General features: G+C 41.4%; 1 protein-coding gene across 3 annotated transcripts in view; it reads left to right on the top strand.

Moving 5' to 3' along the window:
* The first annotated feature begins 1,587 nt into the window (after positions 1-1,587).
* The window catches only part of Akap11 (A-kinase anchoring protein 11), a 45,371-nt gene continuing 30,118 nt past the window's right edge, over positions 1,588-16,840 (top strand). For all 3 annotated transcript variants that reach the window (XM_059273294.1, XM_059273295.1, XM_059273296.1), the window contains exons 1-2: positions 1,588-1,697; positions 14,428-14,537. In XM_059273294.1, the coding sequence (XP_059129277.1) occupies positions 14,478-14,537 (60 nt within the window). In that variant the 5' untranslated portion in view covers positions 1,588-1,697; positions 14,428-14,477. The remainder of the gene's footprint in view (positions 1,698-14,427; positions 14,538-16,840) is intronic.

A 16,840-nucleotide genomic window follows, 5' to 3' on the forward strand; every position in this document is an offset into this window, starting at 1 on the left:
GTGGAAATGGAGGGAAGGAAACCAAAGGTGGGAGCCCTTCATGGCCATTCCTTTTTCTCAAGTAGTTAAAACAAAAACCAAACAGAAAAAGACGAAAAACAAAACCAACCAACCAACAAAAAACAAAAAGCAAACCCCTCCATTTATTCCTTTCAGGCAGGAGAAATCTACATATTTTAACAGATGGGAGGAGACAGCACTCCAACTTAATAGGTTTTGGAGAATGTCAAGGTCACTGGAAATTGAGTCTTACCAGGACAAAACCTCCTGCTTCTGCTTTGACTTCCTTAAAATTCACTAGCTACAGAGAAGCACTTACTATTTTTTTTTTTTTTTTAAGTTAATTGTTGGTATTTCCCCCTTTTGTAAGTGTTCAACGCTTTTCACTGTAGACTAGATTCCCAGTTCCTTGCCTGGTGAATGAAGCTATAGGGAATCCAGTCTCTATTATCTTCCCAGGTTTACTGCCTGGCATTCAAATATGCTAGATTCCAGCCTGTGAAGCAGCTGTATTTCTGCCAGAGCTGCTCTTCTCTCCCATTTTTGTAGGGCCGTTATCCAAAGCACTGCTTGAATCTTTCCTCCCCCAAGTAGTGGCTCAATTGTAACCAACATCAGATTGCGATCCTTTGTGTTGTTTCACACCTACAGACATCCCCCCTCTCCCCACAGATCTCCACAACCTAGACTATTTTGTTTTCATCATAGTTCAGTAGACCACCTGGAATAATGCCTACACCGTGTGGGGGAACAGCCAAAAACGGTTGAAGAGAGGAACACAGGAATGCATTCCTTCTTTCTCATCCCTCTGCCCTGAAGAAGACCAAACCAATAAAAAAGGAGGAGGATACACTTCAAAATGTCTTTCTCATCTCAGCCATTTTGAGGAACGGATGTCCTTGAGGAGACCATGCAACTCGATTGCACTGGTCCTTCGAGTTAAACGGGAGTCCCATATAGCTTGTCACCTGAGGCTCGGCTTCTTGGTGAGCCAAGCCTTATTTCCCAATTTCGATGCCACATGGGGTGAGCGCTCCCCTTGGACTGACTTGGTTCAGCTAGGGCCCGAGCCTGGTGCATGACGTGGGTTTTTCCTTGAAGACGCTGGGCACCGAGCAGGGCCATTCTGAAGGATGGACCGTGCGTGGACCCTCGATCAAGTGGGCTGCGGCTGTGGGAAACCAACCCCAGGGAGGCGGGGCGGCCCAAGGCCGACAGTCCAAGGCCGGAGAGCCAGGCTAGGGTGTTTTGCAGGAGGAAAGGGTTAAGCCGTTCCCAAGGCAACGGACCAGGAAGCGCGCAGGACGTCAGCGGAGAGTTCGTAGGTCAGCTTCGCGTTGCAAGCTCCCACGGGCCGAGGGGCAGCTGGCCAATGGCAAGGGCGCCTCGGTGTCACGTGAGAGGCGCCCCGCCGCTTTGCCCTCCGGAGCACGTGGGAAGGCTTTTTACCCCCGCCCCCCCCACCCTCCGCCTTGGGTTCCTTTTTGCGCGGGCTCGTCCACGGGGTCGTTCTCGCGAGAGGTGCGGCCGCTCTCGCGAGAGTGAGTGGGCGGCGTGGGGAGGCGGCGGCGGCGGCGGTGGCGTCCCAGGCCGGGGCGGGCGAGGGAGGCGCCGCTGCGCTGCGGCTCGCGCCACCGGGCGTTGCGGGCCGTGACGGGCGGGTGACATGCCCGGGAGCTGAGCGGCTGCGCCTCCGGGTGAGCGGGGCGGGGGAGCGGGGAGTCAGCGGGGCCGGGTCCCGACGGACGGCGGGGGGCCGGCCGGGCGCTGTGGCCTCGCTGCGGCGTGGGGGCGCGGGCGGGAGGAGGACGGTGCACTTGGTCCGCAGCAGCAGCAGCAGCAGCAGCAGCAGCAGCAGCAGCAGCAGCAGCAGCAGCAGCAGCAGCAGCAGCAGCAGCATCCTTCCCTGTCAGCGCCTGAGCCCGGCTCCCGGCGCTGGCCCCCGACCTCAGGTGCCGCTGTTGGCAGCGCCGTCAACGTCGCCCCCAGGCTGGCCGAGCCACCGACCTGCGTTATCAGATAGAACATGGTCTGGCTAAGAAGGAGCCACAGTGACAGTCTAACCCCCTGGTCTGGCTTGGTGACAGTCCGTTCACTCTGCCTACCCTCTAAAAAAACCCTATTCGTTGGAGGTGGCTTAGGCTTTAGGCAATTAAGGCGTTTCGTGGTGAGCGATACTGCTGAGACACATCGTTAATGGCCTTGGCGCATACTGGAATTAATATTCGCAGTTCTTTTTAGCTTTGTGATTATTCATTTGCTCCTAAAACGCTTGTTTCCTTTCCGTCTTCCCACCTTGTTAGCAGTGTTAGTGATGCTGATACTCATATTTGCTCCGTATGAAAATACTTAGAACATGGAGCATTCAGGAAAGATGGAAGAGTATTTATTTATGCAAAGATGATTTTGTTTAAATGTCTACGCTTTTTTTTTTTGTAAATGGCAGCCCAGTGCCAGCTATGACTGATGTCATTTCAAATAGTGCCACCTAATCTTTCAAAAGACATGAACACTTTTCAAGGAATATTCTGGTTATTCATACTTAACGTGTTCTTCAGGAAGAACTGTGAACCATGGGTTGACAGTGAATTGAACAGTTAGTTCTGCTGTCAGTAACTGACTTAGGAGAGAGAAAGGGATGTTGGGGACTTGGGGAAGAAGTGGGTTCACAAGCTGAGCTGTGACTGATGTAGATAGCTACAATACTGCTCAACTGATCTGCTCAGTTGATCCGAAAAGGAATTGGCAGTATACTCCATGGCCAGTGGTTTTTCTCAGTTGTTGTATATACATACTGTAGTCAAAGCCCCAGAACTACAATGAGAGATTTTCTAGCCTTTTCTAGCCTCTGCATTCCAGGGTTAAGTCTAGAAGCAGAAGTAGTCCTCTGGGAGAGAGGATGGTACTTTTTTAAATTTTATTTTAATTCCAAAGATTGGGAAAGGAACTTCATCAATTCAAATCATAATGTAGCCGGTTGTTTAAAGGGAAATTTCCAGTTATAAGTAGGGAAATTTTAGCCATACACAAAGATTTGAAAAACTTTGAATGGGCAAAGGCAATAACAAAAGTTCTCTCCCACTCATCTTGGCAAAGAGAAAAACTATTTGTTGCTAGTCTTTCTAACTTTGTGGCCAGGGTTTCAAACTTTTAGGGCAATGGTTGCTTTGTCTTGTGTTTGAAAAGCAATTGGAGTAACTTTGGATGGAGTAATTACTTATGTAAACTTTTTTTTTGTTTTTCTTTTTGTGAAGTGGCCCCAGTAGTTTAAAAAAAAAAATTCAAGCACTCTGAGAGAGTGTTGAGACAGGTTAGGACACTAGCTTGAGTGTTAGTTGAGGGTATCCAGACTGGCACTGTTGGCACAGGGGGAAATGTGCTTTACAATTTTAAAAGCAAATGGGGCAGATCCATATATTTTCTTTTTTCTGCTCATCTTTACAGAAAGAAATTAATTGAAAAGAACTTCCTGGAGATAAGCATTTGGAATATATAGATTATTGACGGACTTGACAGGAGGAGGAAACTGAGCAATTTTGTATTAGCCACTGCTCGCTCGGTGTTTTTCCTTTGACCTTCCTTAATGGCTTGAGGACTATTTGGCTGCAAGAATCAAAAAGCCATTTGAATTAGCTTACTTGTAAAAGGCACTTGTCATACTGTTGGAGCATTGCCTCTAGGGCCCAGCTTGTGATTCCAGTTCAGTGGCCTGGGGACCAGAAAGTCTTCAGGTTGAAACTCACCGAGTTTTCTCTTAGTTCTCTGCTTACTACTAGTTGCATGTTCTATTCCGTTTAAATACTTACAGTCCTTCTCTTAAAACCTCTTGGTTTGCCAGAGTGTCCACAGCACACCCACCTTTGACTTTGCATCATGGTTTCTAACAGACCTCTTCAAGTCTCAGTTCTAAATGTCTATAGAGAGTGAATGTTGTGGTCACCAGTTTTCCAGTTCCAGTCAAGTTAGTTGTGGGTTTGGGTAGGAAGACGAGGGTAGGTGGGGAGCTATAGGTGTGCCTGGTAGTTTTTAGGACTTCCAACTTTTCAGACTGCTACAGCAAGGTCTTTAAGACAGGGAAGGCCTATAGACCAGGAGGAAATGGTAGGTCCCTTGGTGTACTGTAGTATCTTGAGTTCTTCCCCAAGCACTGCATTGCACTTGGTCTCAGCTAGGTAGAGATTCAGTGGTCCTTTTTTCAGGACAGATTCTCCTAGTTTGTAAGGTTGGACAGGTTAACACTTTGCATGATGGGCATAATGATAATATGAGAATTGTGGATTCACATGTGTAAACCTATTAATTTCTTTCTAGATGGCAAATGGTAGGTATGTTGCAGAAGTATGATGGCTAGTGTCTGTTGCTGACTGGATTGGGCTTCTGAAGTGTTCAGAGATGAGAGTAATCATTTTCCTCCTCAGTCTTAGAACATATTTAGAATTATTTTTTAAAATGGTTTTTAAGAAATAGTTTGTGTTTTAGATTCCACACAGTTGTGGTCCCCCCCCCCCCCCCCCCCCCCGTTCTTCTCCCCCTTTTTACCAGCCCAGAACCATTGATGGTGATTATTCCTTTAGATTCTTGGTTAATCTTATATTCTCTCCTACTCTCCTGGTGAGCTTTAAACTCCGGATATATGGATGACTCTTAGCGTAACGTTTCCAGGTTTGATATTAACTAAACCTGTGTTATTAGTTGCTTTTTGGATAGTACCATACTGACGTAAAGCACCATGTTCTGATTATTGCATAATTGGTGAAGGCTATACCTTCTGCTTTTCTAAGCTGGAAACCTTAACTTCGTGTTTCACACTCTTTATTCCTAATTATTACTTCTATATCCTATCAGTGAATAGCCTCTGTGTAGGCTTATGGGGTTTCTATGAGCCAAGCACCACATCTTTTGCAGAACACATCTATTCACATATTTTTGCTCCTGGCAGCCTGGGACAGAGTCTTTCTGTATCAGTGCTTTTCAGTAACATACTGTTAAAGAGTCCAGGAGTTGCAGGTGCCCCGATAAAGAGAAATTTGTTCTCCAGGTTAAAATTCTAACATGCTTTTGTTTAGAAATAACCTTGTAGAGGGTTATGCATAACACTGAGAACATGACTTTATGGTCATGACAGTATGTTCTCCAGGTTAAAATCTAACATGCTTTTGTGTAGAAATAATCTTGAGAGGGTTATGTATAATATTAAGAACATGACTTTATGGTCCTGACAGTATGGCCACATGTATTTCTTTTTGAAGTTGTATTTACAGTTGCTGTAGAGGGATTTTGAAATCATTAGCAAACAGTTCATACTTAGTATCTGTCAATAAGGCCCATGCTGATACTTGAAATACCAATGACTGGCTGGGCTCAGACATACTTTAGAAGAGAGGCCAAACATGGAATGTGGTTGAAAGACCAGTGACATTTTTCTATGGCTGTTTAAGAAAACAAATATCAGTTAACTTCAGACAGTTCTTTCCTAGGTGACTCTGCTCTTTACTGGATTATGTCACTTGTTAGCACATGTCCCTCAATCTCATGTGCTTGAAATTTCACCTTACAGTTCAGTACATAAAAGTTTTGTTTTTGATAAGGCCTTTGAGGGGTGTGGAGAGATAACCAAGCCGGGCCTTGATTGTAAGTGAACTCTTGAGCGCAAGGTTTTCTGCTGTTGTGTCTTAGCCACTGTTACTTAGACACTTCGGGAATGGCAGTTGAATGTTGCTGGTACTTCGAGTTAACCCAGGGTGTAGACTTGTGTGCATTTAATTGTAATACCGAGTACCAAGTTAGTGCTAAAGTTAGCTTTGCTCTACCAGGTACGAGTGATGACTTTTGGAGAGTTGATTTTCACAGTTAGGTAGGTACTGCTAGCATCCAATGGACAACAGATTCACCCTTAAACAAAGACTGGCCTGACCAGTAGTGCTGGGAATGAGAACCTTTTGGAGGCAAGAACGAAATGTATCTTGTACAATGGAAGAATGGGCTGACTTAGGAATAAAATGTAAAAAGCAAGAAACTATCAGAAAGCAAGTGTCTTAGTCATTGTTAGGAATGCTCATTCTTCTTAATATAACTGGCTATTGTTTTGGAAGGCAGTTAGGATAGCTGTGGTATTTTTAGATTTAGTAAATCTAAATCATCCTGCCTTGCCGTACATACTATTGTCACAGTTCACTGTGAGGGTGAGCCTTAGCCTCTGTCTCCACCATGAGAGGATGGCATCAACTGGTATCCCACTGCTCATTATTAGTGTGAATTCTGTTTTGTGTCCTAGTGGTCACTGTGGGGTTTATAGCTTTAGCTCAGCACAGCCTTCTCACAGTACCATTTCATACGTAACGTAGACATCTAATGACTGATGTCTTATTCACTTTATTCACTGCTTACCCACCAAATCTTTTGTTCTTTTTGTCGTGCATCTCACTTCTGTGTCTAATCAATTGCTGTTTTTAAAGTTGTTTTTTAAAAGCGGCTACGAACTGAGGAACTTTTCTTCTATCAGAAGTGTGTTACCGTTTCAGGCATTCATTGTTACTTTGGTAGGTCCAGGTTCCATCTGTTACTGTTTTTGTTTGCTTGAAGAATTTCTTTTCATAGTTATTCTCATATGATCAGCTGGGGATAGATCCCCACAGCCGTGATTAGTGACAAGAACTTGATTTTGTCTTAATTTTTGAAAGATTTTTTTTTTTTTTTTTTTTTTTTGAGACAGCGTTTCTCTGTGTAGCTTTGCGCCTTTCCTGGAACTCACTTTGGAGACCAGGCTGGCCTTGAACTCACAGAGATCTGCCTGCCTCTGCCTCCCAAGTGCTGGGATTAAAGGCGTGTGCCACCACCGCCCGGCTCCGAAAGATATTTTTTATCATGTGTGGCTGTTAACCCTTTCCCTCTGAGTTGTCAGCGCTGATGATCATGGCCCGGCTTCAGGCTGCCTCTGTGTCAGGTCTGCTGTCCTCCTCACTGCACTGGGGCTCGCCCTTCCTGATGGCGGGCAAGATTTTCTTTGCTTTCTAGCAATTTGGTTGTGTTTCACTTTAGTGGGGTTTTTTTTAATGTTTTTCTTCTTAATATTTATTAGATTTTTTTTTTTGACCTATCACTGTTTTCATCAAATTTGGTACATTCTGGACCAGTTCTGGACCATTTTGCCTTCCTTTTTTTGGTTCTGTCCCCTGACTTTTGAGTCACCAAGTACCCATATATGTATATATATTTAAAACAATGCTTAATAAGTTCTGATGTTGTGGGATTGCCTGTTTTTAAATTCCTGTGTTTTGCCTTCATAGTTTGTATTATATTATCTACAGTTTCACTTCAGTGTTCAGTAGTCTGCTGTTACTGCATCTAGCATGTTTTTCATTTTAAAAATACTTCCCTTGTTTTTATTAATACAGGACTTATACATAGTGTCAGAACAGTTTTGTCCGTGAATATAATGTGTTAATCATATTCACTCCCATTGCCTTATTGTGTCTTCCTCCTCTTGGCAGCCCCCTTCCTCTTTCCAACTAGTCTCTTTCTACTTTGATGATTTCTTTTTTTTTTGGTGACCCAGTGAGTCTCAGTAGAATTGCTTAAATAATGTAGGTGAGGGGTTATTTTTAGGAGTATAGCACCTCACTAGTGGCTGTACCACTAAAGGAAATCTCTCTCCCTTAGTACTGATTAACTGTTTGTAGATGGTTGGTAGTGGTAGGGGGGGAACACATGGGGCTCTACTCCACAGTTACTTTTAACTACCTTTAAATTGAGACAGATGTTAATAGGCCCGGTCTTGTATAGGTGATTGCAGCTGCTTTGAATTCAGGTGTGCCATGCCAAGTCATGCAGGGAACACAGCATTCCACCCTATCCCCATTCTGCGATGTTCCCTGAGTTAGATGGATAATGCAGGTCTCCTGAGCCTTCACTGGTCAGTTATTCTCATCACTGGCTCTGATTTAGTCTGTATTTACCACTGCCCATTGCAAAAAGAACTGGTCTAATCAAAGTTGACAGCAGCATTGATCTATGGAGCTAAACAGTAATTTAGAAGATAATTTGGTGGGCATGTGTCATTCAGTAAAGCTACAGCTGTAGTTACCTCACTAGGGCCTGTGACCTCCCAGCCATGGGGGCCTTTTACCAGTTTGCGGTACTAAATGTGAACGCCCTCTTGTTCTAATTAGAAAGCCATTGGTTACTGCCATAGTTTGCCTTGATTTCCATCAGTGGGCACATCTTACCTGGCAAGTTAGTGATATAGTATAGATAAATAAGCCTGTTGATGACAGTCTACCCCCAGCAACCTGCATAGCACTTTCCAGCACTATGAGGGCTACCAACCAGGGAGGAAGCTGTGGTTGTTTGTTTTTGCTCTTTTTGGGGGGCCTGCCACCTGGCTCCCAAATAAATCACACATGGAGGCTTATTCTTAATTATGAATGTGTGGCCTTAGCTTGGCTTAGTTTCTAGCCAGCTTTTCTTAACTTAAATTATCCCATCTACCTTTTGCCTCTGGGCTTTTCCAGTTCTCTAACTTCTGTAAATCTTACTTTTATTCTGTGGCTTGCTGTGGAGCTGGGTGGCTGGTCCCTGATGTTCTCCTCCTCTGGTTCCTCAATTTTTTTTTCACTCCATCTTTTTTTTTTTTCTCCTCCCAGATTTCTCCTTCTATACATTCATTCTTCCTGCCAGCCCTGCCTATCTCTCTCTCCTGCCTCACTATTGGCCGTTCAGCTCTTTATTGGACCATCACGTGTTTTAGACAGCCACAGTAACACAGCTTCACAGAGTCAAACAAATGCAACATAAACAAAAGTAACACACCTTAAAATAATATTCCCCAACAGGAAGCGTCTATGTAAGTTCCTGTGATCAGACCATGTGGTGTCTTCAGTAATAGGTTCTACTGTCTAGTTCTGGTGGACAGCCACTGGAGGTGGCAGTTGCCTGTATTGTTTTGGGGGCCTTCGGGACCTCCCTGACTAACAGCCCATAAGGAGGTATCCCACCCCTGGCACTGGACTTTTAATAACCTGCGCAGGCTACCTCTTCATACTTAGTTGTTCGTTTTTTTTCTAAGTTAGCTCACCAAGTGGTGATTAGGCATGTGTATGGCCTTTCATAATCCTTGGTTTTTGTTGATCCTTTACCTCTTACTCTCTCCCATCTCCCCACGCCCTCCTACCTGCTTAATCTACCCACCTGCAGGATTCCCCTTCATGCATTCTTGGAAGTTCTGTTTTAGTCTTTGGAGCTTGTGTTTCTTCCTTTATTATGATCATGTTTTCTTCACCCTTAGATGTATGGAGCACAGTGTATTAGTCACCCTTAGATGTATGGAGCACAGTGTATTGGTCGGGATTCTGTAGAGGAGCAGAACTGATTGAATGTATTTATGTATATTAAAAGAGGATTTATTAGAGTAACTTACATGCTGTGGACTAGCTAGTCCAACAGTGGCTGTCCTAACAGAAAGGCTCAAAATCTGGTAGTTGTTCAGTCCATGATGCCCAGTGTCTTGGCTAGTCTTCTGTCTATACTGGAATCCTGAAGAATTAGGTTCTTAATACCAGTGAGGAAATGCCTCAGCCCCAGGATAGATGAACTTGCGAGTGAGAGTGAGAGCAAGCAGACAAAAACCAAAAGCTTTCTTCTTCCATGTCCTTTTATGTAGGCTGCAATTAGAAGGTGTGGCCCAGATTTAGGGTGGGTTTTCTGACCTCACATGATCTGGATTTAAGGTGAGTCTTCTCACCTCAAATGATCCAAACAAGAGAACCCCTCACAGGTGTGCCCAGCTGCTTGGGTTTGCATTGCCAGATGACAACCAAGATGAGCCATCACACACCATCACACTGTGGTTTCACAATGTCTTTCTGCTCGGATTCTCAGCTCTGTTAGTTTTTTCAGTGCATTACTTCTAGGTCTGCACTTGACTTTTTGCCTTTTTCCCTCCCAGTCAGGGACAGATTTTCCTCCTTTGCATGCTCATCTTTTATTGTCTGCCCATAGAGAGTTTTTTGTTATTGCCTGCTTGGTGTGTACTTTTCCAGAGAGCTGGCTGTGGTTGGAGTACAGTTAGATTATTTGGACTCCATGGGGTTGTTTTGTTAGTGGTGATGCTTGGATTCCCTAGGTGGGAACTGTCTGTTCCTGATGGGTCACAATAAGGACTGCTTTTCCCTATTCTGCTTAGTGAGAGTGTGAACTGTTCCAAACCCTGTCATTGCATTCTCCTTTAATACTCTGACCTATAGTATGAATGAGCTTTGTCTCCAAAACTCACTGTGACTGCCAGACTGCCTGGCTTTGCTGTCCTGTGTTGTGACCTGAAAGTAGCTGGCAGGCAATGTTTCCTTTATGAGGTATCAGTTACACCCTGCATTGCTGTTGTCTGATGTTTGAAAACCAGTGTTTCCTATGTATGTTGTACTGTTTTGTTGTAGTCCAATGGAAAGTTAATTTTTAACACTTGGCCATTTGGTATGTGTTAAAATATATTTTGAGAGTCTTGCTTAGACCAGCGTTGACCTCTTAGTCCTGTCTCAGCCCTGAACCTAAGATTACATGTGTGGCAATCATAAGTTTACTTTTTATTTAGCAAGTGTTTGAATCCTGCCATGTTCAAATACAAATTTGAGCTCCTTGAGCTCACAAAAGAGATGTGTGCAAACAGTGGCACCTGAAAATTAAGGGACAAACCACTTGGGAAGCATAAAGGAGATGTTAAATGTTGGGAAAGGGGCACGGAAAGATGAGAGAGGAGTCAGGCTTTCCTCAGAGATCCTTGAAGGTGCACGAAGAGTGAGTCTACGTAGGTTAGCTAAGGAGTAGTTTTAGAGCCTAACATCAGGAGTTGGGCATTTAGGAGCTGTGATCACCAGAATGGATTGAGGAAATTTGTGGTTGACTATGTGGTGTTGGTTTGCTGGCTTTTAATTAAATAGAATGGAGAGGGTTTAGAGAAGTTTTATTCAAGTTTTAAGCATACTTTTTTTCCTTCGAGACAGGATTTCTCTGTGTAGTCCTGGCTGTCCCAGAGCTCCTTCTATAGACCAGGGTGGCTTCAAACTCAGAGGTGCGCCTGCCTCTCTGTATTAGAGTGCTGGGATCAAAGGCGTGTGCCACCACACCTGGCTTAAACATACTTATTTTTATAGTAACTATACTTGGCTTAATCTGTTTTGTGTTGCTGTAACAAAATACTTGAGGTGAGTTATTTTCTAGAGAGAGTAGATTTATTTAGCTTGAAAATTTACAGACTCAAAGTCCCAGATTGAGCAGGTCCAACTTTTCAGCCTCTAGTCAGGGCTTTCTAGATGAATCACAACATAGTAGGTAACACCATGGCCCAAGTGTGTGTGTAGAGGAAGAGATTGAATGGTGGGACTGGAAGCCAGAGAGCTGGAAGGAGCTGCTTTAGACCAGCTCATGGAGTGCTTAATCTAGTCCCATGGGAGTTAGAACTGCCATGGAGCAACAGTAATTTATTTGTGAAGGCTGTGCCTCCAGGGCTTAGAGATCCCCAGAGTCACACATCTTCAGTGTTCCACTGTCTCTACCATACTGATGACCAACTCTCTAGGACGTAAGCCTCTGGGGACAGGTCATATCCAAAACCTAGCAGAGATGCTTAATTGTAAATGTCTAGTAGAGCATTTAGATAAGAGGAATTGAAACTAAAGCATAGGACTGAAGTGAAACTCTACATTAGGAACTTCATTGTGTGGTTCAAACCACAGGTAATGTACCTTTGGAAAACTAAATAGGAAGAAAACGTGAGGACAAGGATTAAGGAAAAAATAGTATTGATGAAACTGGATCTTCTAAGTATGTGGCTTTAGAAATAACCTGATTTATAGGTTGTGATTTGAGAGCTAGTGTGGAGGATGAGTCATGGTTGCATTTACTGTTGGGCAGGTGTTTATGCCTGAGTCCTCTGATTATAAAAAAGGTCAAGTTATAGATGGTGTTGAGTTGAACAGTTCTTAAGCTAGAGGTGAGGTAAGAAGGCTTGGGAAGTTGTGGTTTTTTAATCATTAAGAATTTATGTGCATCTAGAAAAATACAAGATAATTATTCATGATAAAACCACTATCTGTAATGTATCTACTGTGTGTGTGTATTTACATTTATGCACACACAGTTACAGATTTTATACTGAACGAGATAATGCATGTATGTTGGAACTGGCCTTATTTTTCTTGATAATTTATCATCTTCCCATAAAATCAGATAGATGACATTTTGTAACATTAAAAAAAATCATCTTTTCAAGACCTTTCCTAGGCTTGTGCAGCTGCCTTTTAATTTCAGGTCATTTGCAGCATTCTGAAATCTGCTTCTTCACTCATGTGTATTATTCAACCCCATCATTTCCCACAGCTGGGTAATAAGTGAATTTCTTTAAATGAAGGAACTTTTAGTTTTTATCTTTGGTAGATTACTTTTAGTTTTTATCTTTGGTTCACTGACTAGTCGTGCACTATTTTGTGAATTTTGTGGAAGCAGGTATGCAGGGAGGTTTTGAGAGGTGACGTCGCAGAGTCAGAGGTGTGTGTTTTTGTTCAGCACCCTGCATCTCTGTTCTGTGTTTTATAGTTGTTTCTCTGATTGTTTTTATATCTCTTTATGAATTATGTGACTTTTTTCTTCTAAATATGTATGTACAGTTGTTTATTAAATCTTTTACCTGATGTACGCTGCTTTTGTGCCGTTCTTCAAGAGATTTACTTTACTAGCAGTGCTTTTATTTCCTGTTTCTTGCCTGAGTTCTAACCACTCCACTTCCAGCTATTTGCTTTCTGCTTGTCTTGTCTCTCATCACGTCTCAATCATATCAACTAAGTTCCCTCTTATTTCTTTACTATCCTCTGATTCCTTGCTTAGAATTCTTCTCTCTTCATCCAGAAGAGGGCATAAGCAGGTGTTGAGTGTGAAGATTGTTATGACAGTATTTATGTTTGCTCTTGTGCAGCTGTAAACTAGAGTAACCCTCCCTTGCTGTTTTTCTTAGTCTTCTACCTGTCTTTGCATTTCCAAAGGTCTTTTGTTTGTTTGTTTGTTTGTTTTCCTCAGAACAGTGCCATGTAATTCCATGCTGATTCTCTTTTACATTGTACAGGTAGTCTTTTGGTAGGTATGTGAATTAAGTTAAATACAAAGTGGCGTGTCTGTGCTCCCTGCCATGATGGACTAAATCTCTGAAACTGCCATGGACTAAATCTCTGAAACTGTAAGCAAGCCCTCAATGGAATGCTTTCTTTTATAACAGTGGTGATGGTGTCTCTTTACAGCAATAAGACAGTGTCTAAGAGAGATAATGTGTGACATACACTCACACCTCAGTTTTATCTCTGTAGTAAAAGTATAAAAATAGAAGATGAAATTAGAACGATATTAAAATTTAGTCTTTTTAGAATCTGGGGAGGGAACTAGAATGAAGTTGTGCTGAGGTGAATGACTTAGAAACCTCAAATAGGCATGCCTTAAAGAGATGGGCTTGATTAACTGAAGATACTGAAACTTAAGTAAGCTTTCCTTAAACATTTATTGCTTTAATGTTTTGTTTTTTGTTATTTACAATTCAGTTCTTAGCTTCTACCCTTTACTGTAATCTAGCATTTCCCTATGAGTCTTTGAATCCTATAGGACCATTATTTTCTCAGTGTCCTTAGTGTGTGACACAAGTAGACCTTAAATGACTGGACAGCATTCTACACTCAGATGCAGCATTGACTGGCTGCTTGATGTTCTTAGTTGGCTGAAGTCCCCAAAAGTTTTTATGAAAGCATCATTAAAAAGTTCAGTATTAGGTTGAGAGTTTTGTGTGTGAGGTGTGTAATTCTTCTAATCCTTTTCTGAACTCCAGTCATTGGTATACTCTTAAACTTCCGGATAAGGATTTTCATTTTGTCTATCTGTAATTTTATAGTATAAGTACAAATTTCACATTCGCATTTGTGTAGTTTTAAAACCTTCTGTTGAAGAGGTAATAATGCCTGCAGCGTTTAGTGTTGCTGCAGGGATAGATGAGTGACTTGGGCTATGAGAGTGGATTCTTTGTGACAGGGTCCAAGTTTATAAAGATTCCCAGCAATCTTTGTTGAGATTTTGCAGTTAAGAGGGGCAGTGAGATTGAATGTAATAGCAAACTATAATTGTGAGCCTAAAAGGATTTTGTAATACTTTTATATCTCATTAGGGTATCCATTTTCACCTCTTTTTTTACTCCTCCCTCCACATAATATATATATATATATATGTATGTATGTGTGTGTGTGTGTATATATATATATATGTGGTTGCTATATAGTCTCAGTATTTTTGTTCATATTTTTCTTTAAATGCATACATTTAAAGAAATTATTTAGAATAAAATGCTTGCTTGCTTGAATCACTGATTAGTAAATAAGTTGTTTTCTTTTAATATGTCTCCTTTAGGTGTTTTGTGGATTTACTCTTCAGCGATTACATACTACAGTAATACCATTATGGCGGCTTTCCAGCCTTTCAGGAACAGTTACATAAAGAATAAAGCATCTGTCCGAAAAGTAAGTCCAGAGTATTAGGTTCCTTTCAGTGGAAATTAAAAAAATATGTGGGTTCTTTCATAGTTTTTAAATGAATCTTAGTATTTAACTTACAGCATTAAAATACTGTGAAGATGAATGTATTTGAAAGTAGTGATGTGAAGTCATGATTATAATGTTAGTCTCTGAAATCTTATTTCTCAGAGCACAATTCCTCCTCCCCATTTCTTCACAGACATTTTCCATCTGTTTTTTTTTAGCTAACTATCTTACATACATTTAGCTCTACCTTAAAGGTATATAAGAAATATTAATCACTCATTGATTCACCATAATGAATTTAAGTGCTTATTGTATGTCAGGGCTCTGCTAGATGTTGAATAATTAGTGAGCAAATGAAAAATTACTTTTCTGTGTGTATGGTGCTGTGGATTGAACCCAAGACCTTGTACATGCTAGATAAATTGCTCTATCACTGAGCTGTATTCCTAGCCCTGCTTCACATCCTCTTCCTACCTTTTGGGTTTTTAATTTTGCTAGAAGGTCTCAGTACATTAGTTAGGCTTGCTTTGAAGTAGCTTTATATGCCAGACAGGACTTGAGCTTGCCACTGGTCCTGCCTTGTCCTCCCAAGTAGCTAGGATACAAGCCTACTCTACAGCAGACTTGGTCATTATTTCTCATCTGAGGGAGAACCTCATACTCCTCCTAAAACAGTTTGGTTAGTCTGTATCTTGACTTTGATTTTTTGTCTTTGCTATAACTTTGGGTCATCACTAGAGGAAGAAGAAAGGGAACTACAGGATGTTGTCTGTTAACAGTGCCTGGACTTCAGCCTCTTTTCATGACACTGTTGACCTTGCCCATGAAGACCATCTTTGAGTTCATGAAGGTGTTTTCCTTTTTTATTTTGATAACTCTTCTCTCTTTTGATAATGCTTATAAAGTGAGAAGATAATTCACTTAAGGTGGATGAAGATGGGTAAAAGCCTTTTAATTACCAATTGTCAGCTTTATGACCTTTATGATTTATATAATACTCGTTTTCTATGGTGGCAAGTACATTATTTACCCTCACTTATTTATTATTTATTTATATTCCTCTGGATTCACAGGTTTTTTTTCCTTATAAACTCTTGAGTTTATATTGATAGTTCAAGCTCATATTTGTATTCTTTCCTTTTTGTGTTCACAAATCAGTGTGAAAACCTCTATTTATTAATGAAAACAAAACTAAATATTGGTTGTTTTAAGGCCTACTGAACAGTTGTGAAAAAAACCTCAGAACAATAAGCAACTCATATCTCTTCTACTTGATTCACTTTCTGTTAGCATCTTGCCATACCCGTTCTCTTCTCTGGGCATACCTCACATTTCTCTTTATAATTGTGTGGAAAATGCCTTTTGGAGCTTGTTTTATATGTTAATGTGATTACCACTCCTAAGAAAACCATTTGTCTGTAACTTCATCTGACGTTTAGTCTGATAAATTCCCCCCAGTTGTCTCAAATATCCTTGTAACTTCTTGTTTCTTACCTAGAGTCTACTCAAGGTTTTTCACATAATGCATTTGAGTATTTTGATTATCACCGTTCTAGACCATTCCGTTGGTTTAGATATACCACATTTTTGGAAAGATCCGAGGTAGTTGTCCAGTAGAACATTCCAAGTCGGTTTTCAGTGTAGTTCTCTTCATCAGGAATACCTCAAAGGCTTCGTTTTTTCATTGCTCTCTGTCAGGTCAGGAGAAGCGTATTGTTGATGTTTTTGAGGAAGTGGTCAGGATTGTAACCATCTGTTGTCAACAATATAAATGCAGAATAAATTTGATTAAATGCTTAGCAAGGAAGCTATGTGGTGATAGTTTGAGAAATGTGAGTAGCCTGTCTCCCAAAAGCTTTTAACCCAGTAGATTTAGGATATATTAATAATTCTTTCCAAATCAGTAATTATGTTGAGAGTTACAAAGAGGATTTTCTAATGGAATCAGTTTGTCCATATTTGTCAACTAGTGATAATAGGTAAAGAAGAATGCTGTATAATTGAATGCAGGAGTTACAGTACATTACCATTTCTGTTTTTGATGCCCTGATTATTCCAGATTTAGCCAGTGGGGATTCCTGGTCAATACACTGAACTCTGTGTTCCTTTGAAATTACCCAATTAGTCTGTGAGTACTCCCTGTAGTCTGACACAGTTAGATGGTATAGCCTCTTTTGTATGTTCTCTGTCTAGGATCTGGAATCAACATTTTTTTGAGGAGCTCTGGGTATTTTAATTGATGATTGGTATTTAGAAACCAAAATCTGAGTATGGGATCTGCT

This window comes from Peromyscus eremicus, chromosome 9 (assembly GCF_949786415.1).
Source record: "Peromyscus eremicus chromosome 9, PerEre_H2_v1, whole genome shotgun sequence".
Taxonomy (NCBI): Eukaryota; Metazoa; Chordata; class Mammalia; order Rodentia; family Cricetidae; genus Peromyscus; species Peromyscus eremicus.